This window comes from Neolamprologus multifasciatus, chromosome 7, assembly GCF_963576455.1.
Source record: "Neolamprologus multifasciatus chromosome 7, fNeoMul1.2, whole genome shotgun sequence".
NCBI classification, from domain to species: domain Eukaryota; kingdom Metazoa; phylum Chordata; class Actinopteri; order Cichliformes; family Cichlidae; genus Neolamprologus; species Neolamprologus multifasciatus.
The window spans coordinates 29391685-29414782 of NC_140445.1; the positions used below are offsets into that span (position 1 = coordinate 29391685).

The 23098-nt window shown below is 40.2% G+C and overlaps 2 protein-coding genes and 1 long non-coding RNA gene across 7 annotated transcripts in view; 1 reads left to right on the forward strand and 2 right to left on the reverse strand.

The window, feature by feature from the left end:
* Positions 1-23098, reverse strand: part of palm2akap2 (PALM2 and AKAP2 fusion) — a 98152-nt gene that overhangs the window by 71059 nt on the left and 3995 nt on the right. For 3 of the 5 annotated variants that reach the window (XM_085168660.1, XM_085168659.1, XM_085168662.1), the window contains exon 2: positions 12420-12471. In XM_085168660.1, coding sequence (XP_085024786.1) covers positions 12420-12471 — 52 coding nt within the window. Of the gene's footprint in view, positions 1-12419; positions 12472-12714; positions 12734-16287; positions 19163-23098 lie in introns of those variants that run through there. The other 2 variants (XM_085168665.1, XM_085168663.1) reach the window with 2 other exon arrangements.
* On the reverse strand, positions 771-12411 carry LOC146514520 (uncharacterized). The gene is made up of 2 exons (XR_014875393.1): positions 4471-12411; positions 771-3911 (listed from the first exon to the last, which is right to left on the reverse strand). It is a non-coding gene; the product is annotated as an uncharacterized LOC146514520 (long non-coding RNA).
* LOC146514521 (uncharacterized) lies at positions 1772-2987 on the forward strand. Its single transcript, XM_085168679.1, has 3 exons — positions 1772-1897; positions 2472-2561; positions 2734-2987. The coding sequence occupies exons 1-3, from the start codon at positions 1772-1774 to the stop codon at positions 2821-2823; spliced, it is 306 nt and encodes a 101-aa protein (XP_085024805.1). The 3' UTR covers positions 2824-2987.

Genomic DNA, 23098 nt, shown 5'->3' on the forward strand with positions numbered 1-23098 from the left:
GGGCAAAACACGCACGCAGGCAAATACACGCCCACATGAAAGACACAAAAGCAAATAGACTCACGGGCTTGAATACGTAGACAGAGAAAAGCCCACACTAATATACTCTCTAAATAAACAGCACTCAGCCAGTGTGTGTGCTTTGTACGTCTGACAATCATTTACTATATAGGAATGCATAAGCACAGATGATGGTTGACATCGCCAGATCAAAGATGGTTTGGGTGCCATTTGGTTTTCATCATCATATCCCAGAAATAAAATGTATAGGGCATCCCTTTCCACAGAAAAGCTCTGCTGTCATGTAAACTGTAGTACTAGCTACTGAATATAATACTTTAAAATAGTGGTTGGTTGCTAAATAGAGAACATTTTTGAGAGACCTGCAGAGTTTTCTTGACAATGAAGTAATTGCTTTTGTGTAATGTTAAAAATGGCACTCGAATTACCAAATTTGGTGGAATAACCTTTAGTAATTTTGAATAGATGAGTCTGTAACAGTAAAAGAATGTCTTCAATAGAATATGAGGGCTTAATAAAAAGTGAAATAAGTTTTTTTCCCTTGTGGAGTTGAACAGGCAGGAATAATGACCCCGAGCCCCGCTCTGTTCACTGTACTCTCTCCGAGTGGTCACATCCTCCTCTTCAGAAAAATATGTTGACATTCTTGGTGACACACTCATGACTTCCCACACTCTGACTCGCAGTGTTTGGCCCTATTTGGCTTACAGTGCAGCTTGTATGCAGAGCGTATATCTTTTTTGTCACAGTCTAAAGGGTGAAGACATTTGTGTTCAATAACTTAAATGATTAATCTCCAGTGTACAGTTTACTCTAATTTGTCACAATTTTGCTGGTGTGTTTAACCTCACAAGACAACCAAGTGCTCTTGATCGAATTTTCATCCTAAAGAGCTAAAATTTCGGCAGTGAAGATGAAGTCAAATGTCAGTTGTCTGGTTACATTTCCTGTAAATCTAAGCTCAGCTCAGTGAACTCTTACGGTGTGTTCACACCGAACGCGATGGACGCGAATAGAGCGTCAGGTTTACATGTAAAGTCAATGGAAAAGCGCGATGACGCGCGATTGCGGGTCCCGCGAAAATTCGGAAGCAGATTTGCGTCGCGAAAACGCCAAAACGCGTGAAACGCGCGTCAGTGTAGCGCGTCTGGCGCGTTTGACTCGCGAATAAAACCACGCGCGTGAGTTTTTGTGTTGCATTTTGTGCATACGCGCGTTTCGCGTCTACCGCTCGAGTTGGAAAAATCTGAACTCCAGCGTCAAATCGCGCCGCGACAACCAATCAGGAGCCTGGTGACGTGGCTCTGACCTAGGTCAAAGGGGCAGATCCAGCCAAAGCCCTTCATTCTTCATTCAGTATGGAGGAAAAGCTAATCAGTGCCGTGGCTAATCACCCGGAGCTATACGATGCTAGCTACTACTTTTACCGAGACAGGATAAAAAGGACCTAGCTTGGAGACACATAAGTGAGGAGATCGGGCAACCTGGTAAGTTCATTCCTTCTTTTTAATTTTCAGACTGACCCGATGAACCCGCGCAAAAGCTAGCAAGCCCGCCTACTGTCCCGCTATTTTCCCACTGATGTACAAATACCTTTCCGCTAACAAGATAATGCGTTTATTCAGAGGACATCTGCAGGAGAAAGTGGAAGAGCCTCAGGGACACTTATAATAAGGAGAAGAAGGCAGAGAAGGAGAAGAGGAGTGGGTCTGCAGCAGGATCGGGGAGAAAATGGAAGTTCTTCGCGGTCATGGGGTTTCTGGACCCCTTCCTCACCCCGCGGGAGACTAGCGGTAATATGGTGCGGACTGTGGAGAACTTCTCCCCCAGGACCAGGGACAGCCCGAAGAGGCAGCAGGGGAGTGTCAGTCAGAAGGTATGTTTACATTGAGTTAATGTAGGCAGTTAATTTATGCGTGTTGTCATACAGGAACATATTTTGTTTATTAATAAACAGTATACAGTAGTCCCGCTGTTCATCCGTCACTGCCTCGCCTTTTCGCTGATTTTTTTTATTGCACCGTACAGCTTTCAACAATGCGCATTGCATTCTGCAGCCCAAATGACAAATCTCCTCCGTGTCGTGTCTCCTGCGCTTGCCAAACTTATCATGTTTGGTTTTGATAACCATCACGTCCAATAGAAAAAAACAGCACAAAAACACTCATAACTATGAGCCTCATTCGGAAATACACACCTGCACCGGGAGCAAAAAAGGCGCACAAAAGTGGCGCCGCAGACGGAGAAAAAGCGCGGCATAATACTTTTACGTTTTAAAATCGACAAAGGTTTTCACTTTGAGAATCAACTTGTGAGAACTGTGACTACTGTTCATGTGCTGCAATAAATGAGAGACCACTGTATATAATAATAATAATAAGTATATAATAATATAATATTCTCTATGACTATTGTCTTCAACCTGTTAACATCTAATATTGTCTTGATAGAGTCAAGTAATCATGCAGCAGAGTCCTCAGCTGTCTCTTCTCCTGGCTCTCCAGTCCCTGGTCCCTCAGCTCCTGCTGCTGCACCCACAGGTATGAACATCAAGCACTGACAGCTTTTTACTTGCTTGAATTCCCTTGTGATCACCTTTACTAAATATCTACAACCAATCTGTTTATATCATGTTTTTTTTTCAATTTTGAAAATGAAAATCTAGTAGCAGCCTTCTCATTACTTTGTGTTGTTTTGTGCTGTGTTTTACAGGCCCACAGAGGAGGACAGCTCGAAGGCGGGCGAGGGACGGGTCCCAGGACGGTCCATCAGCGGTGGAGCTGGCCATCCTGGAGTCCCTAAAGAGGCCACGCCCGTCTCCAACTGAACATTTCCTCCTCGGCCTTGTTCCTGCTCTGGAGAGCATGCCGCCTCAGACACGAGAATTCGTGAAATTTCAAATTTATAAATTAGTTTTTCAAAACAGCACAGCTGTGTTAAATTTGGAAACATTGGACCCTAATGATCAGTAGTTTTCTGATGAGGCAGCAGCTCTCCAGGGCAGAAACAACGTTCTTATTTTTCTCCTCCTTCTCCCTGAGGCTCTTCCACTCCAAGCTGGGTCCTTTTTATTCCTGTCTCTCTGTAAATAGTTACATTTCATATATTTATGATAAATGTTTTTGTTAATGAATTTATATTTTTTCAAATAAACATTTATAATGACAAAATGTCTCTGTTCTACTACACAGCAAATATTGGCACCCGACTTGACACAAGTAGAATTTATTTCATATTATACTAATGACAAAACATACTAATACAGTGGGATGCAAAAGTTTGGGCAACATTGTGAAAAGTAATTATTTTCTTGTACAAATCACTGGTTGTCACAATAAAAATAGTCAGTTAAATATATCATATAGGAGACACACACAGTGATATTTGAGAAGTGAAATGCAGTTTACAGAAAGTGTGCAATAAGTGTTTAAATCAAGCAGGTGCATAAATTGGCGACACAAAAAAAGAGAAATGAAATAAATATTTAGTGTATATGAATGTGTGTGTCTCCTATATGATATATTTAACTGACATTTTTCATTGTAACAGTGATTCATACAGGAAAATAATGACTATTAATAAGGTTGCCCAAACTTTTGCACCACACTGTATATAGGAACATAGTGAAGACAAGTTACTTAAGAGAGTAAAAAGAGGTTAGTTTATTTTGGAGTAGAGCTCCATTTATTAAGAAAAAATTAAAAGGACAGGAACACTCTTTAGAGGTTTGTGGGTGGCTCTTAAAAGAGCCGTTGTGGGGAAGTCACTCGGACTTCAAACAGGCTACTCCTTTGGTTGCCAAGACACAGCTCCCTCCGCTGAGAAGTGAGCCATGAATTTCTCCCTCACCAGGACAGCCTCTCTGGAGGAGTTGTTTGCTGGCAAGGAACCTGGACAAAATTGTTTAAAATGAGTATTATGTGTACTGCAGTTACAAAATACATTATTGAAATTCCAAAATTACAAATTGCAAAACATAAATCTTACATAAAACCTTTTGTAATTATAAGGATAATTACATGATATATATTAGATATAATCTAAAACAGTCTGCGGTGATTATATACAAATATTCAACTATCCCAGAATTAAACCAGGTCTAAATAAAAAGGAGTGAGTATCACTACAAAGGTTAACTCAGTGGTCCTAATGCTACAGTTTGATATCAGCAAACACCGAGCGCATACATTGATATGACACCACAGCCATGCTATCATTGCAAACACTGATAACAGCATAAATCGAATTAAATCGGGACTTGATGAGACCTTCTGAGTATCACTAGAAATATTATAAACAGTCGTCTCCGTACCACAGTTTGCTTTCAGTAAAAACCGAGCATTCACTGTTAGCATAGCACATCCACGTTAGCAGTGTATAAATGGATAGTTTAGCATATATTAGCACAGGTATCAATAAAGGACTACCGTATTAAATACTTTTACTAACCTCAGGCAGATGGACAGGCGCTCTGCAGGTGGGATTGAGCGCCTGTAGTTGGTGTCTAGGCGGGCGATTCTGGGACCGACCCGGGAAAGCAGGTCCTCAAACTGGCCGAGTGAAAGACGGTGATATCGCTGAAATCGGCCGTCATCCAGGCGCAGCTCCTGGAGCAAATGGTGAAACTCACCAAACTGCTCACGCCTCTGGAGGACCTGATGGACCCAGGTACGGCGAGGGCGTCTTTTACGCCGCTGCTCTGCTCTCCACAGTATATAGAGAAGGGAGACTCTCTCTTCAAGCGCTAACTCGACAGCTGCCATCTTGCAAAGATACCGGTCTGGCACAACTTCCTCCCACATCCCTCCCACATTTCCGGTTCACGCGCGTCAAAATATCATATTTTGAAGCGCGATGGATTTTTCTTGGACACGCGTTGAGACGCGAATGTGCACGCGTCAAATTAGGGGCGTTTGGGGCGTTTTTGTTCGCGTCCATCGCGTTCGGTGTGAACACACCGTTACTCTTTTTTCCTGTTCAGTGGATACGAGAAAAAAAAAAGAACTTAATAGGCATAGAAGTTGACATCTTACCAAACTTAATGTTTGATAGGAGTTTCCTGTGAGGGACAGGAAGTAATTGACAAATTACACAATCCTTACACACAGATGAACAGCAATCACACCCATCACAGTCACAATCTGCGATCACACCAGAATTGAACTTACTAGATTTTAAATGAATATTCATGTACTCATAGACTTTACTACCCAAGTAGTGAATAGCACATTTTATACCCCTATTTAAAATGCACACATTTTGTCTTAAATGATTCAGGGGTGGGGCTGGAGCCTATAGCAGCGGTCCCCAACCCCCGGGCCTTGGACTGGTACCGGTCTGTGAGTTGTTTGGTACTGAGCCACGAGAGTTGAGGCTTGGGTGTGAAATGTATTGTTTTCAGTTTGTTATCATTAACTCAGTTTCCTGTGTTGTAGTTGTGTGTCTTATTTTGAAAGAAATATTTATGCGTTACCATAGCGACCAGAGAGCATTAAGGGTCAGAGAGGAGGATGTTACTCTCAATGCTGTTGGCGCGTTTCAGGAGGACGCTGGTAACAAAGTTACACAATTACACAGTGAATTCACATTTATTATTATATTTACAAAATACCACAGTCAGTGGCGCAAAAAAGGTTGGAGACCGCTGGCCTATAGGAACTAGAAGTGATATGGGGCAGACTCATTTCCAGGCTACTTCATTAAGGGGAATAACCTTCAGTACTAACATGTGACTATAGGTGTACCTACAGCTTCTGTCTTTTCTCCACAAAGCCCAAATTTTTATATTACTATATGCAGCACACTGTTTTCACCCTGAGTCCAATGTTTAAATAAAAGGTGGAATACATTAAATTAATTAAAAGGTTTTGTGTGTCATCAATAACAGACAGAAGTCTGGATTTCAGTGGGGAGAAGTACACACAAAATCAATATAAAATTAAATATGACATGATAACTTAACAAAAAATGAATGTGATTGATTGCTGATTGAAAGACTAGGTACACTGGCCAGGTTAACATTCTTTATAACAGTTCAATTCATCTATGCTGGTAAAATAGGAGCTTCAGTGACCTCTCTAAATTCCTCATAGAGGGTATTTCAATGTTGTGAAGGTCAACCACTGTTCAGCTGCTAGTGAGGGGAGGGGCTGTGTGCCTCCCTGTAGCTGCTGTGTGAAACTGTGTGTCAACTGGAAGAGTTGGTATGAGACTTTTGAGAATCATCAATCACAACTCTGCCATGTACCATTACAAACTATAATGCAAAACAAAAAAAGCTGTGCTGTATGTTGACCCAATTTACTTATCTGTTCTGTTGGACAGCTTGATTAACAATTCCCAAGACAGATGTGGGCTTGAAAGCGAATTGCTTGGTTTATAAACAACATTCCACATTAGTGGTGCACATTTCACACATCGATGATTAGGTCAGGAGGGTATAATTATAATGTGATTAAACAGTGATGTAACTCCAAGTATTAAAGTTCTGCTGATGTTGACTTAGTGAACTGAAGTGGGCTACAGATCAGATAGGTCACATTCTGTACATGCCAACACACCCAGCACAGAAATCTCACTGTGAAGATCATCTTCCATTCTGCATGCAGGCATACCTGACAGCTTAGAGAACAGAGACTGAAATGGACCTGTGGTTCAAATGTCATGGGTTTGATTCTGCACTGATACCGGCTAAAAAGATCTCTGCACAATTCTATAACCCATCAGCTAAAGCCTAAAGTGTGCATGCATAAATTTAGCATTGAAACAATTTATTGATTAGTTGAGAAACAAAATCAGTCACAGTTAATCAAAGACTACTTTGGTAAGAGCTGTCGTGGGTCAGGGTTAGCAAGCGTTGCAGAAAATAGTTGAAAGTCTATAGTTTCAAAGTATCCCTTTCACTAATCAAGGTGGTGGCTATATGAATTGAATAACTAATTCAGACATTTCTAATTTGTTATTATGCCTAGGGTTAACATAATGCTCACTTGGTACGAACTTAGCTAGTGTTTGTGCACAAAAAATGCTAATTTAGCACATTGCTTAAACATCCTGCATGCCGTTGTCATGCGATGGCAGCAGGTGTTGACGTTATTCATCATGTCCTCCTTTGAGGTGATCCAAGTATCCCTACCTTAAAAATCACATGATGTAAATATACATAAACACAGCAGAGTTTCAGTTTTTTAAATTTCTCCAGACAGCTTTTACATGAGTATCAAGCAATGCTGCTGCTTATAGTAAACCACAATGCATTTATTTTGAGACCTATGAAACTGTCATTAGGTATAGTTGCTAAAATGACTTTTGCTGCGTGTTAGGCTGACTGTTCTTTATATGGAGGACCGAAAGTGGCACATTAACTGATGAACGAACGAAATAAATCCATAAAATATTATTAAAAGTGAAAGTTATTTTATTTATTTATTTATTTTTTACATATATTTACATTTGTGTTTTAATTAACTGAGAAATGCAAAAAGAAAATGCTGAAATAAATGAATCTTGGGAAATTAACAGGGAAATATTCACAGTAGCATTAATACACTACAAAGCACAAAGCTACAAAGTAAAAAAAACAAAAGAAAAACATAAAAAATTAATACATTTATAAAAGCTGAATCGCAAAGTGATCTCCCTTCTATAGAGCTCACTAAATTGGAGCATGTTGCTCTAATAGGATGCCACAATTACGAGAAGTTTGTGAAATTTCTTCCCTCCGTCATCGACTGTGAAATGCTGAGGTTGCTATGCGCTGAGGTGCATACTGCATTGAAGTCACCCATACTCTGCTACCACACATAAAGAGTTCTTTTCCTCCTTCGGTATTAATATCAACACAAAAACTGTGTCGGGGACTTCATGGCATGGATTTCCATGGCCGAGGAGCTCCTGTAGGTGCGACACATCTGTAATACAGTTATGATTTTCACATCTTTGGTCCTCCATACTTCTGCGGTATTTCTCTGCCTGGTCACTCTAGATTGTTTACTATTCAACTAAGCCCAAATGCAATGTGGATTATTTCAAACCCGGCAGAGCTCACTCCAGCTGAAGCCCAGCCTCTCATGTCTCAAGTCTCTGTGAACTCCAACCCCGCTCATTGAAACAGACACACACACACACACACACACACACACACACATAGATAGAGGCATACCAAAATGTCCTGTTGGCCCAAGGCAGCTGCTGCTAATTTTAGACGGCATGTAACGCCTGCCGTGCCCCAGACCTCCTGCCGCTCAACAAACCACGCCTCCTCTTCCTTTCCAATATGAATTTCCCCCAGGAACACCCCCACCCCCATAAGTTACCAAAGTTTGCAATCCAGACCTACTCTAACCACCTATCAGTTCTCCAGGATCCAGTTGGCTCATTGGAGACCTTTGACATAAATTCAGGGAAAATATTGGGCAATTTTATGTGGGAAAACAGACTTAACATAAATGATATATTATTAATTAGTTTGACCATTTTTGTCTCTTCCATGTCAGCAAAACTAAAGATATGCCTCTAAAATGGTACTTAAGCCTGTGAACACCACTGAAGGGACATGTGTGGTTTAGTAAGAAATGTCTTTTGGTGTTAGCAAATTATTGACCCAGGAACAAACAGTTTCCACTGAGGTAATAATAGTTTTCATAAATATTGTGAAAAAAGAAGACAAAAGAAAGTCACAAATGAAAGCTAAGCCTAAAGTTAAATAGAAAAAAAACATGTTTCAGTGAGAATTTGCCAGTTTGGAGGTAAGTGAAATGCACAAACTGAAACAACAAATGCCTGCAGGCAGCCCAGCCCCCCACTTAACTCAACCCATTACCCCAGCCCTCCACTGCAAGCCGTAGTCACAAATCTTAATGCCAAGCAATAGCTATAGCATCCCCTTCAACTTCCCCCTACCCCAGGCATACTTTTCTCTTTTAGAGATAACTAAGAGAAAATCAGCCACTTTACAGATCTTGGACAAGATCAATTTCTGGTTGAACCCACAAAGTATTATAGATCATAATGGAACATCAGGCTTGCAGTACTGTGAACCATACTAAAGAGGCAGCAAAAGATCTAAAGGTTATCTTTTTAAATGAAAAATCCAAAATTCTTGTCCTCTAGCTATCTCTGTGTTGCTTCTGGTTCAAGCTGATGTCAATGCTTTGCTTGCTGTCTTTCCCGAAAACACACATCCCCATCATCTCAATCCTCGTGTACCACTTCTTAATTTCCCTCTGACTTGGCCCCGAAAAATTTGTGGGCTTGTGTGCATTTGAGTTTGTGTGTGTGAGTTGGAAGGGGGGGGGGGGGGGGCAGCTAAGAGTCCAAAGGGCTGAGGTCATCTGTGTAAACATATCACAGACACTACAGAGAAGTCCGTGAATGAGCGCAGGCAAAGACTCATAGGCTTTTACATATGCTTTGCCGTTCCATGCTTGTGGCTTGTACGCCACATGGGCAACAGTTAATTAGAATGATGAAGCACCCGGCATTCACTGGCTGATCTGGAAACCACATGCAAGCCTTGGTAAAAGCACATGAGTTTACCAAGACACACAAGCACACATGCACACACACTCAAATCAGCTTTTTGGGGAACCCTGACCAGGCTGAGCTCCATCTGACTACTATAATTACATAGTAATAATACACCGAGGCCTGGATTTAACAACATGACATCACAACTGTTTCCTAATCTAACCAATTAGTAGCCATGGAAACCACTTGCCACTGGCAGCTGACAGACCCTAATCACTATCAGACTGTGGGAATCTTTGTTCGCATGTGGGATGGACAAATGAACCACTTAGCTAATTAACTGTTAGATTAAATACTGGTAATTTTGCTGTTTCTTTGTTTTACTGATCAATTAATGCTCAAAGCAATATTATTATCTGAAGAACAAACCAATCAGTGTTTATTTTCTCTTTAGAAGTCACTAATTTGGATGTCAGCACCTAATAGACAACAGTTGCTGGTGTTAAGTGTCATTAATTCTTTGTCTAAACAGGAAATAAACTGACTGTTTACATGCCAAGAAGACCAAAGTGCTCCTAGAATACCTAAAGGAAGATGTAAATCATCTAATGAATTCAGACATCTTTCACATCCATTAGTGCCATGCGTTATTAATGAATCTCTACAGTAAATTAATTCTTTAATAACAGATGTCTGCTACCTGATTGTGAATTTTTATGCAGTTTAAATGGATGGTAGTGGCCTCAAACTTGAAGTCAGTACCATGTGATAAAGCAATGAAAATGACACTGTGCACGGCTCATACACAGAAAAGACTGTTCCGATTTTCTGAGGAAGCCTTCCATTTGTCTTAAGATCTGCTAAAGTATTGATGAGGATGGACGCTGATGGTGATGACAATGAATATCAATTATTGATGAAATCATTAGCATGTCAGCTGCAGACCGCAGACGACGAGTGTGTATATATGTGTGCACGACATACTGCTCTGCAAGGGTTTATTCATGCTTATCCAGAGAGCCAGTCAGACAGAAATCACCTCTCTATATCTTTGCAGAAGACAAACAATGCTTGCTAAAATTGCTACCACATGACTAAACACTTGCACTCGAATGAGTCAGAAGAGGTTTTTATAACTTTGTCCAGCTCCTGTATTTACTCTTAACCTCCGCTGCTTGGCTAAGTCTTCGGCTTACAGAGCGCTTAGTACTATTAGTGTAATAGTAGCCCTTCTCTATTTAAGTGGCTGGTTGGGGCTGAAAGCTATTAGCACTATTATTGTCTTTGATATAGTGTATACACACTTAGCTGAAACAAGACAAATGTTCATTTAGATGAGACAAAGAGGCCCAAGTGGTTTAATTGTATTCAGCGGCTGCCCATTACTATATGTCAAAGCTCTTGGCATTTACAGTGGGATCTCCAGTGCTACCTGTTAAACTACAGTATCAGCAAGAGTCAGAATATTCTGCAGTTTTTCATGGCCTCATTCAAGAAACCAAAACTCATTTGTGCTATTTATTAACTGATTTTTCAGCACTTTAGTTTTAAATGTTCAAGGATTATGCAAGAAACAAAGTCTTTTGCTTCTGCTTGTTTGAGCCGTGAGAACTTTCCACTCTCTTTCTAAAACTCCTGCATTGGTGTAAGTGCATGCTGCCTGGTATGGCTGCCATGTTTAAACATGGCCAAAATAGTTTCTCCATCTGCTGCTGCTGCTGTGCCCCCACCCCAACCACCGCACATACACTTGTGTATAAATGCGTGTGTGTGTTCCTGTGCCTCTGAGCGTCTTAAGTGTGCGTGGTATGCCGTGGTTCCTAGCTGGCGCCAAATTTAGTCCCAGGCAGTGAGCCTCGGTGTAACTGTTGCTCTAAAGTCCCATCAGCCCCGAGCCAAACGCTTCCACAGATGCCTTTCTGATGGTAAAACACAACGGCAACTATCAAAACTTATTCTAGACTACCGAACAACTGGGAAGCTAGTATACCTCAAAACCTGACTAAAAAGCTGATTCTCCTCCAAGTTGTGGAGATATGGATGTCAATGACAGCTGACAGGAACCACAAGACAAACAAAGCAGTGTTGTAAGATAGACAGCTAGTAGGGGAATACTGCACATTACAACTAGTGCAACAAAAATCGCTTTGTTTTATTTGATTAAAATGGGTGTAGGAGGCTGTGATGTCATGCAGCAGGGCTTCCAACATGTTAAGCATATTCATATGTATCTCCTTGTTGCAAGATTTCTATCAGAAAAGATCACTAGCAGTGCCCAATTTATTTTTTCTTCATTAAAACTTCACTATAAGGAAACAGCAATGACTACATATCGGAATATGTAGGCAAACGATTATCTACGCAGACATGTACAGATTCAGTTTGATCATGAAGCCAACTTCTTTTAAGTTTGATTCTTATGACATTAATTTGCCTAAACATTAGAAAAGATAACCTCTAGTCCATGTGTGGGTTTCATCCTTGGATCACTGTGACTTTCCGTCTTTGGTTTTATGTCATTTAACTTTATAAGTCAAAGTTCAGTACACTTTGGCTGGAAGCAATGACAGACAGAAAAGTGGATACCAGTTCTTGCCCCGTGTATGTGTTTCAGTGACACTAAAAAGTAAATGGCAATGGTACACTTAGGGGGAATGGCAGGCTATAAGAGCAGAAAGGACTGGAAAACTTTTCTGGAAGCCGGAGGTGTGAGACAGCCATGTGAAATTTTATACTGTGAATGAAAGAAAGCGATAACGTTGAGGTGAAACATTATTTGTGACGGACACCGCAGACCTCACAGACAGAAGGTCAAAGACACATAGAGAGAGAGAGAGAGAGAGAGAGAGAGAGACAGAGCGACAGAGAGACAGAGAGAGAGAGAAGAGCTGAGCAAAGAAAAAAAAACCTGTTTAAACAGAGTGACTTACCGCCAAGGCCTGCAGCCTCTCTTTGTGGAGTTGAGCCTCCTCGCACGACATCCTGAGGGGGAAGCAGGGGAAAGGGGGGTGAGAGGAGAACAAGAGGTGAGATCGGGGAAGAAGAAGAGCTGCAGTCCCTCAGTGAGAGGTAGGAAGAGAGGAGGAAAGTAGAGGAGAGAGAGGGAGACAGGGAGAGGTGGAGGAGTATCCAGATGAAGTCTTTCCTCGGCAATAATCCAACCAGAGAGAGGAGACAACGGGAGAAGGAGCTTGCGCTGAGAGGAAGCAAAGATCTCTCACTCACTGGCCATGTGCCCTCACACTCAGCCCACTGCTTGCATTTGCTGTCTCTCGCTCTCTGTCTATCACCCACTCTTTCTTTCTCTGTCTCTCCTCCCATTTGTCCCCTCCCTCTCTTCTTTAGGCATGAGCCATGTGTGATTAAACAGCTGGGAGGAGCAGCTGAGAGAAGGATGGTGAAGGAAAGGGAGAGAGAACTAGCAGTATGGAGGTCGAGCTGTGTGAGAAAAAAGGGGGGGAGAAAAAGGAACGAGGTAGAGAAAAAAAGAGTGAAATCAAAATTGCAGAAGTAAGGAAAACAGAAGGAAAAGAGTAATTTGTCAAATTTGAAAGATGAACTCCCCGAAGGCGCTCAAGAATAGACAAGAAAAAAAAAAGAGAAAAGTATAGGACTATTTTCCCCCTTTTTTCAGCAGTTTTCCTTTCTCCTTATCCTAAAGGTGACTTGGATGTAAGCCGTCTTATTACTGAGATCAGTCAACAAAGCGCCATAATCACTGATCACTTCTTAGGAGCAGGAGATAAACATACAGATAAGAAAATCACTATTTAGGGGAATTAAAGCATTAAAACCTAGCCTTTTATTTCAGATTGCCTGTAAATAATTTTACTTATTACTTTTGACTTTTTGACCAATCTAATTCTATCAAAAACATCTGCACAATGGTGCCATAGAAGCTAATCAGTTAGTTATTGTGGTTTTTCATTTCCTTTGACTCACGACTTGAGTCAAAGCTTCCTTGGAACACTTGCAGAATGCTCTGGTTACGTCTAAACTCTGAGCACAGAAAACTGTGTGTTAATCCACTGACAAGTAACAATCCTTACTCATATCCTCAGTCCTTTTCTTTGTCCACTTCTAAGCTCAGGTCCTCTTCCACTTCTCTTAACTTATGGTGTGCCACAAGGTTCTTTATTAGGGCCTATATTGGTTCGGATACTTCTGTTATATATGTTTAAAACCTCAGTTTTTTTCTTGCTTTTATCATTTAAGAAATATGGTCAAGTTGAGTTCCATAGTGTCAAGATCTGAATTAAAATGATTGTAATTCATTGTTCATTTGTCCCAACAAAGCTTCCTTGGAACATTTGCTGAGGAACACTGACTAAGCTTTGTATGTACTCACTCACTGTTACTAATTCAGTTGCAGTGAAGAGTGCCCATGAACTTCAGAGTCCATTTAAAGATTCTGGTTTTGACTTTTAGACCTCTGCATGGATAAACTAATGTATACATGAGTGAATTTATACATCCATACATTGCCAACAGGTGTCTGGTGTCATGTGATCAGAACCTGCTCAGCATACAAGGCTGAAAACTAAAAGGAGACATCTGTGGATGTGTTATTACTTGAAATAGTGTTATCTTGTGATAGTGAAGTAGGAGATAAAAGTGATCTTGTTGTCACCCTTCATGGACAGCACCCAGGGGACATTTAAACTCCTGGGTGCACAGTTCAACAGCAAAAACTGTCCAGCGATGGCCAGAGCAGACATCGTTGCCATTTGCTATGGAAATATTGATCTTATTATTGAACTGAAAAAGTAAAATTCATGTGTATTTGTGTCTTTCAGAGTAAGCAATTTAACCTCCTGACACTCGAGCTATCGTTTGGGATCCATTTTTACTTTGTACTATCTGCTTGTGATTAGTTTGACCTGGTTAGTAAATGATCTAAACTTCCTCTTTGAACAGGAAATCGTTACTGTTTTAGAAATTAGCTTAATGTGTCTCTTTAAAAAAAAGTATGCTCTCATATGGAGATAGGTGGTTTATTTTATACCACAACAAAATAAGGTCAGTGTTGCTTCACAAAATATTACACTGCAAAATCTCCAGTGTTAAATTGACACTAAAAAGTGTCTATATGTGTCCACTCTTTTGAGTGTTAAATTAACACTTCTGACAGTGTTATATTTCTAACAGTAAGATAGTCAGTGTTAAAAAATAACAATGACTAACACTGAGCAGTGTTTTTTTTTCTAACACTGAAATATTACTAGCATTTTTAGTTATTTTCCAGTGATAGAAAATCAGCACTGCTCAGTGTTAGTCATTGTTAATCTTTAACACTGACTATCTTACTGTTAGAAATATAACACTGTCAGAAGTGTTAATTTAACACTCAAAAGAGTGGACACATATAGACACTTTTTAGTGTCAATTTAACACTGGAGATTTTGCAGTGTATAGTCTGCCTGACATACCGATGACGACTGATATTTTCAGCTGATATTAGCCATTTGCATCTATCAGTACTGGTATTTATAATGGCTGATAAATGAAAATGAAAATAGTGAAAAAGAGATGGGAGAAGCATCATTCAACAATGTTATGAATGTTAAAATCTCAAAGTTTGTCTACAAGAGGGCACAACTTTCCCCCTGACGACATATGTGTTTGGAAAATCACAAAAGGAACAGTCATCTCTCTGAGTAGAGTCAAGTAGAGCCTAAAGGGGTCAATGAATAACTACACATAAGAATTGTTAAGTAATCGTGCCTTTCATGGGTCTTTTGGTCACATATTCTTTTGGGGCAAATATTGGCAATATTTATATATAAAAATCCACCAAATCACCAAATATCTGTATTAGTCATAAAGATAACATATCATTCAGGCTCTATAAAGTATAAAACACTATTGAGAAGACTGAGGCAAAATGTGCTGAGAAGACAACATGTAATGTCTCCATATGAGGACACAGAGTCTCAGGAGGTCAAACCTTCAACCTAAATGTTGCTAATGCTAAAGCTTTTTAGCTCAGCAGATTAAAATGTTTTCTTTTGTTCTAAGCGACATGTTGATAATAAATAAGTTCTGGCAGAGAAGCTCAACTTTGCTAGGAAGAGGTCCAGGTGATGGCATCTTTCATTTCAAAACAATTTTTCCACCATGTTGCGATGTCTTAAATAGATGTTTAAACAGTGGTGAGTCAGTGTCAAACTGTTCACAGGGAATGGCAAATTGATGCAATTCCTTTGAAATAACAGGTCACCCATGTTCACAAACTCGCTGCTGCGAACAGGTGTTGCAATACTTCCCTGCTATTGCTGTTGCTATCGCTGGGCTCTGATGTGACGTGGAAACATGTGTTGTATGACGTGAGTTTTAGAAGAGAAATAAAAAAGCCCAAACTTGCACAGTTCTAAATTTTAGACTACACATGGTTATCACGCTATCATCGAAGAAGCTGATTTGGCAGGTTCCATTTTCTGGCCTCTCTGGTGATCCATTTATTTTAGTGCAAATCAAAGCAACATCAACAGAAGCTGCCTACATTAGAGGATCAGACGCAGGGTGAAAAAAAAGGATCAAAAAGGGAAGATTATTGTGTCGCTCCATGAGCTGGGTGTGGAGATGAACATCAGTGGAGCATCTTTGTTAAGATAAACTGCAAAAACACATCATTGAAAGACACACACACACAGATAAGGCAGTGATTTTTTTTAAAATGGGTCACTGTTACCTGTGGCCCAGTTCTCGCTTCTCCTCATCCTCGACTCATAGGTTCACCTGAGTTTCACATATTCTTCTTTTCACACCTCTGAGACCTTTTTAATCTTCCTGTCTTACCTTTTCTGCTCATTCTTTCTTCCCTTTGCTGCATTCCTGCTCTCTTTCTCTTTTTTGTTCTTACTCATTTTTTCTTACATTTTTTCAACTTTTTTGCTTCCTTCCAATTCCATTAATACCCTCTCTTCATCTTATCCTCCCTACCTTTATCACTCCCCCCCCCCCCCCAGTGCTCTCATTCCTACTCGTATCCCACCTGTCCTCCCTTCCATCTGTTCACTTGTTCACTTTCTCTTTCTTCTCCCTCAAATGTGCCCTTCTTCTTCATTCTCCCTTTTTCTTCATCCCTCCTTCCACAAGCAGACATCCTTATAAGGAGAAACAGCAGCAGCAGCAGTCCGGGATAACTCTTTAGGGAATACAGAAGCATGTAACACACACACACACGCACACACACAAGCTTGCATTCAGACACACAAGGACACAACAGCCACTGCATTACTCAAAGACAAGAATGTGGATGAAAAAAAAAACTGCAGCTGTCCCTTGAGTGAGTGTGTATAGTTTTAATATTTACACACTGAAGATACTCTGGGAAAATCAACCAGAAATGATAAATGTGTTATTATAATGTTATTACATAAAAAAAGCACACAGTCAACTCTGGCGCAGATACTGTAGGCTGGTGGGATTCAGGACCGCTGACGCATTCATTTAGCTTTGCATGTCTTTTGTCACAGCGATAAAATATTTTAGTATTTAGTTATGCTTCAGGTTTTACTTATTCAGTCTTACTGAAATATTCATAGTAACTAATGTTCAGTCATCTTTATGTACATCATCTGGTAAGAATTAACAAAAAAAGACAAAAATCACCTCACTGAATGTCTCAGAGGACAACTGTGAAGCAAATACATTGCTGGAAAGTGTCTCTTTTACGCAGTAAAATTATTTTTAAATCAGATTTGTCCTGTACCTGATGCTACCTAATGATTAACTTTTGTAACTCTTTTGGTCACATATTCTTTTGGGCCAAATCCTTAATATATCATTCTGCTACACCTTGAACGTCATCTTCATTAGAACGCATTGCCACATCCTTAACATAAATCATATCCCATATAACCTTGAACTATTTTGGATCTTGAAAATAAATTTATGACTGTAATCAGAGCTCAAGTCTGGCATGTCTGAGTGCTTTAGTTTAACCTGGATTTATACCAGTTATCTCATATTGGCTGCTCGCACTGTCATTACAAATCATTCTTCCTTACTAATAATACATCGTACTTCTCTTTCTTTTCTTGTTTTTGGCCTACTGTACTTTTAACTCTCTCCTTGTCCACCTTCCCTCCCCCTCCAGCCCCTTCATTCTGGCGTCAGACATGCTGGTTTGTCGTTGACAGAGACAACAGCATCATTGTTCTTCTGCATCGCAACGAGGACGCGATGACCTCACTGCACAGCTAGCCCAGCCCCGCCTACCCCCCCAATTCCAGCCCAGACGTAATGGCCTCCAGATGTGGAACCAGAAGCAGTGAGACCCACACACACAGAGACACACACGCACAAATGTAACAACATGCAAAGTAGGAGTAGGTGGAAAAGGGAATGAGCAAATATGGACAAGGAAAGTAAGACAGAAAATTGCATCTGTGTGTGCAATGTTAATGGGACTTTTGCCTGCCTCTCCTGAGCTCAGTACTCCCACATTTCAGTTTTCCCCTAAATAACTAAAGGCACACATCAGCTACAGACTACAAACTATTACTTATTGTATGTGAGTTTGAGAGATTGGAAGAGAAAAAGGATGTGGAGGGAGTAAAAGCAACCCAAACAGACATATTTCTAGCTATGGCACTGCCAGACCTTGATCTCATTCATATTTTATACATCACTTAGAGAAGCCAAGCTGGGTTTGTGTGTCACACAGTCTGTCTGCCTGTCTGCATTTAAAATGCACAAATTTATGGGGTTTTCTTTCAAACTCATTTTCACCTTTTCCCCATTCATTTTAAAATCCTGCAGTTTCAGTTATAGAGTCCTTTTTAGATGTAATGATCAGCATTTATGAAGGGCAGTTTAGGGTAGAAAAGCCTCTGAAGCATGCACTTTCGTAAGACACCGGCTTTCAGTATTTCATCACACATGTTTACTTTACTACTTGCTCATCTCAACAACCAGCTGTCTGTATTTAGTCTGCCACAGTCTCATGTGAATCAGCTTCTTCAGGTTTTCTTTACCGTTGCCGTTAATTGTTAACAGCTACTTTCCACACAAAAAACCACACAAAACATAAAACCAGATCAGGGTACCTATACACCGTTTAAGGAAGCATAACCTTGTGTATTACCCACAAGCATATTAGAATAACTCACCTAGATCACACTGAATTCAAAGCTGAATACTGTATATGACATATAATCTAAAACGTTTCTAGTCAACTGCAAAGTGAGATTATAATGAAGCAAACTTCTCATTTCTATCTGAATTTACTGACAATTTACATTGAGAGAGGGGAGTGCACATGGATGTCGGTGCATGCTATTTTAGGCACTGCATGCATCCATAAAAGCTGCTATATAGTTGAGATGCAGATGGGAAGCCAGAGGTCTTGGCCTTGAGAAACTCACAACCTCAGCATGTTCTTTTGGCTCCTTCTTTTTCCGAATGTCTAGCTGTAATCTGCACGTCTCATCCTCGGGCACTTTTTATTTTTAAGAGCAAATCTGTGAGTAAAACAAAAGCGTGTTAATTGTAAAAACAACTGTTTTATGTTCTGGCTTTAGGTGATTTTTGATGTATGGAAGTATGTATGTATGGATGTAGTGAAATGTGGATTATTAAATATTAGGTCTCTCTCCTCCAAGTCTCTGTTAGTACATGACTCAATAATTGATCAACAAATTGATTTACTCTGCCTTACAGAAACCTGGTTGCAGCAGGATGGTTATGTTAGTTTAAATGAATCAACACCTCCGAGTCATTCTAACTACCAGAAATCTCGAAGCACAGGCCGAGGGGGCGGTATGGCAGGAATTTTTCACACCAGTCTATTAATTAACGAAAGACCAAGACAGACTTTTAATTCATTTGAAAGCCTGATGCTTAACATTGTCCACCCCAGCTGTGAAACTCAGAAACCAGTTTTACTTGTTATCATCTATCGTCCACCTGGGCCTTACACAGAGTTTCTGTCTGATTTCTCAGACTTTATATCTAATTTAGTTCTGAGCTCAGATAAAATAATTATTGTGGGTGATTTCAACATCCATGTAGATGCTAAAAATGACAGCCTCAACATGACATTTAATCTGTTATTAGACTCAATTGGCTTCTCTCAAAATGTAAAAGAACCCACCCACCACTTTAATCACACTCTAGATCTTGTTTTAACATATGGCATAGAAACTGAACATTTAACAGTGTTTCCTGAAAACCCTCTCCTGTCTGATCATTTCCTGATAACAATTACATTTACAATAATTGATTACACAGCAGTGGAGAGTAGACTTTATCAAAGTAGATGTCTTTCTGAAAGCTGAAAGCTCTGAAAGTTTAAGAATATAATCCACCCACTGTTATCATCGTCATTGCCCTGTACCAACATAGAGCAGAGCAGCTATCTGAACGCTACCCCAACAGAGGTCGATTATCTTGTTAATAATTTCACCTCCTCACTACGTACGATTCTGGATACTGTAGCTCCAGTGAAAACTAAGGTCTCTAATCAGAAGTACCTGACCTCGTGGTATAATTCTCAAACACGTACCCTCAAGCAGACGACTCGTAATCTGGAGAGGAAATGGCGTGTCACAAATTTAGAGGATCATCATTTAGCCTGGAGAAATAGTTTGTTGCTTTATAAGAAAGCCCTCCGCAAAGCCAGAACATCTTACTATTCGTCACTGATTGAAGAAAATAAGAACAACCCCAGGTTTCTCTTCAGCACTGTAGCCAGGCTGACAAAAAGTCAGAGCTCTTTTGAGCCAACCCTCCCTTTAACGTTAACTAGTGATGACTTCATGAACTTCTTCACAAATAAAATTTTTATCATTAGAGAAAAAATTACCAATAATCATCCCACAGATGTAATATTATCTACAGCTACTCTTAGTACCATTGATGTTAAGTTAGACTCTTTTTCTCCAATTGATCTTTCTGAGTTAACTTCAATAATTACTTCCTCCAAACCATCAACGTGTCTTTTAGACCCCATTCCTACAAAACTGCTCAAAGAAGTCCCGCCATTAATTAATTCTTCGATCTTAAATATGATCAACCTATCTCTAATAATCGGCTATGTACCACAGGCCTTCAAGCTGGCTGTAGTTAAACCTTTACTCAAAAAGCCATCTCTAGACCCAGCAGTCTTAGCTAATTATAGGCCAATCTCCAACCTTCCTTTCATATCAAAAATCCTTGAAAGAGTAGTTGTCAAACAGCTAACAGATCATCTGCAGAGGAATGGTTTATTTGAAGAGTTTCAGTCAGGTTTCAGAGCTCATCACAGCACAGAAACAGCTTTAGTGAAGGTTACAAATGATCTTCTTATGGCCTCTGACAGTGGACTCATCTCTGTGCTTGTCCTGCTAGACCTTAGTGCAGCGTTCGATACTGTTGACCATAATATCCTATTAGAGCGATTAGAACATGCTGTAGGTATTACAGGTACTGCACTGCAGTGGTTTGTATCATATCTATCTAATAGACTCCAATTTGTGCATGTAAATGGAGAGTCCTCTTCACACACTGAGGTTAATTATGGAGTTCCACAGGGTTCAGTGCTAGGACCAATTCTGTTTACATTATGCATGCTTCCCTTAGGCAGCATCATTAGAAGACATAGCATACATTTTCACTGCTATGCAGATGACACCCAGCTCTATCTGTCCATGAAGCCAGTTAACACACACCAATTAGTTAAATTGCAGGAATGTCTTAAAGACATAAAGACCTGGATGGCCGCTAACTTTCTGCTTCTTAATTCAGAAAAAACCTGAGGTTATTGTACTCGGCCCTGAAAATCTTAGAAATATGGTATCTAAGCAGATTCTTACTCTGGATGGCATTACCTTGGCCTCCAGTAACACTGTGAGGAACCTTGGAGTCATTTTTGACCAGGATATGTCCTTCAACGCACATATTAAACAAATATGTAAGACTGCGTTCTTCCATTTGCGCAACATCTCTAAAATTAGAAATATCCTGTCTCAGAGTGACGCTGAAAAACTAGTTCATGCATTTATTACTTCCAGGCTGGACGACTGTAATTCATTATTATCAGGATGTCCTAAAAACTCCCTGAAAAGCCTTCAGTTAATCCAAAATGCTGCAGCAAGAGTACTGACAGGGACTAGAAAGAGAGAGCATATTTCTCCTGTTTTGGCTTCCCTTCATTGGCTTCCTGTTAAATCCAGAATTGAATTCAAAATCCTGCTCCTCACATACAAGGTCTTAAATAATCAGGCCCCATCTTATCTTAATGACCTTGTAGTACCATATTACCCTATTAGAGCACTTCGCTCTCGCTCTGCAGGCCTACTTGTTGTTCCTAGAGTATTTAAAAGTAGAATGGGAGGGAGAGCCTTCAGTTTTCAGGCCCCTCTTCTGTGGAACCAGCTTCCAGTTTGGATTCGGGAGACAGACACTATCTCTACTTTTAAGATTAGGCTTAAAACTTTCCTTTTTGCTAAAGCATATAGTTAGGGCTGGACCAGGTGACCCTGAATCCTCCCTTAGTTATGCTGCAATAGACACAGCATTGAGTTTTTCCTTTTCGGTCACCTTTCTCACTCACTATGTGTTAATAGACCTCTCTGCATTGAATCATATCTGTTATTAACCTCTGTCTCTCTTCCACAGCATGTCTTTTATCCTGTCTTCCTTCTCTCACCCCAACCGGTCGCAGCAGATGGCCGCCCCTCTCTGAGCCTGGTTCTGCCGGAGGTTTCTTCCTGTTAAAAGGGAGTTTTTCCTTCCCACTGTCGCCAAAGTGCTTGCTCATAGGGGGTCATATGATTGTTGGGTTTTTCTCTGTATCTATGAAGCGCCTTGAGGCGACTTTTGTTGTAATTTGGCGCTATATAAATAAAATTGAATTGAATTGAATTGATACACTGGAAGGAAAAAGGCTGGATCTTTTACTATCTTTTAATCTTTTAATGATCTTTTAATATATTACTGTATATATATAAGTTAGGAGGTAAATTTATTTAGGGCCTCTACAGACAAGGTACTGAAACCACTTGAGACCAGACATAAACAAAGTAAAATGCAACACAAATGATAATTTAAAAGATGAGTCTTTGGTGGCTCACAGATCATAGACTTGAGGGCAAATTATAGATTGAAGGGGCACAACTGAGGTTTTAGTCTGGATTTTGGGATAGATAACAGGCCCTGATCAGAAAACCTGAGAGTCCTGCTGAGGGCATATGGCTGTAAAAGGTCACTAATATACTGTAGGTAGGTGATTCACCATGCAGAACCCTGAAGGGAGGAAAACCAGAACTTTAAATTCAATTCTGAATTGAATAGTGAGCCAGCACAGAGAGATCAACAGGAGTGTAATGTGGGAGCGCTTGGGGGATCTAGTCAAGAGCCTTGCAGCAGAGTTTTATACAATCTGCAGATGATCCATGGAGGTTTTATTGATTTGGGTCAAGATTCAGTTACAACAATCGTGCCGAGAAGAAATAAAAGCTTGAATAAAAATCTCAGATTTTAATGTAATAGGAGCAATTTACTGATGTTTCTCAACTGATAAAAACAGGATCCAACCAGAGTTCTGACCTGCAAATCCAAGTGACAGTTTCCCTAACTGCTGATTTAATGTAGGGAGAGACTGGACCCAGATTTCAAATGATCT

Bases quoted from the DNA above. Each gene is read 5' to 3' on its own strand.
- LOC146514521 (XM_085168679.1), top strand. From the start codon at position 1,772: ATGGGGTTTCTGGACCCCTTCCTCACCCCGCGGGAGACTAGCGGTAAT. The intron at 1,898-2,471 runs GTATGTTTACAT...TTGTCTTGATAG, and splicing joins AGGGGAGTGTCAGTCAGAAG to AGTCAAGTAATCATGCAGCA. The intron at 2,562-2,733 runs GTATGAACATCA...TGTGTTTTACAG, and splicing joins TCCTGCTGCTGCACCCACAG to GCCCACAGAGGAGGACAGCT.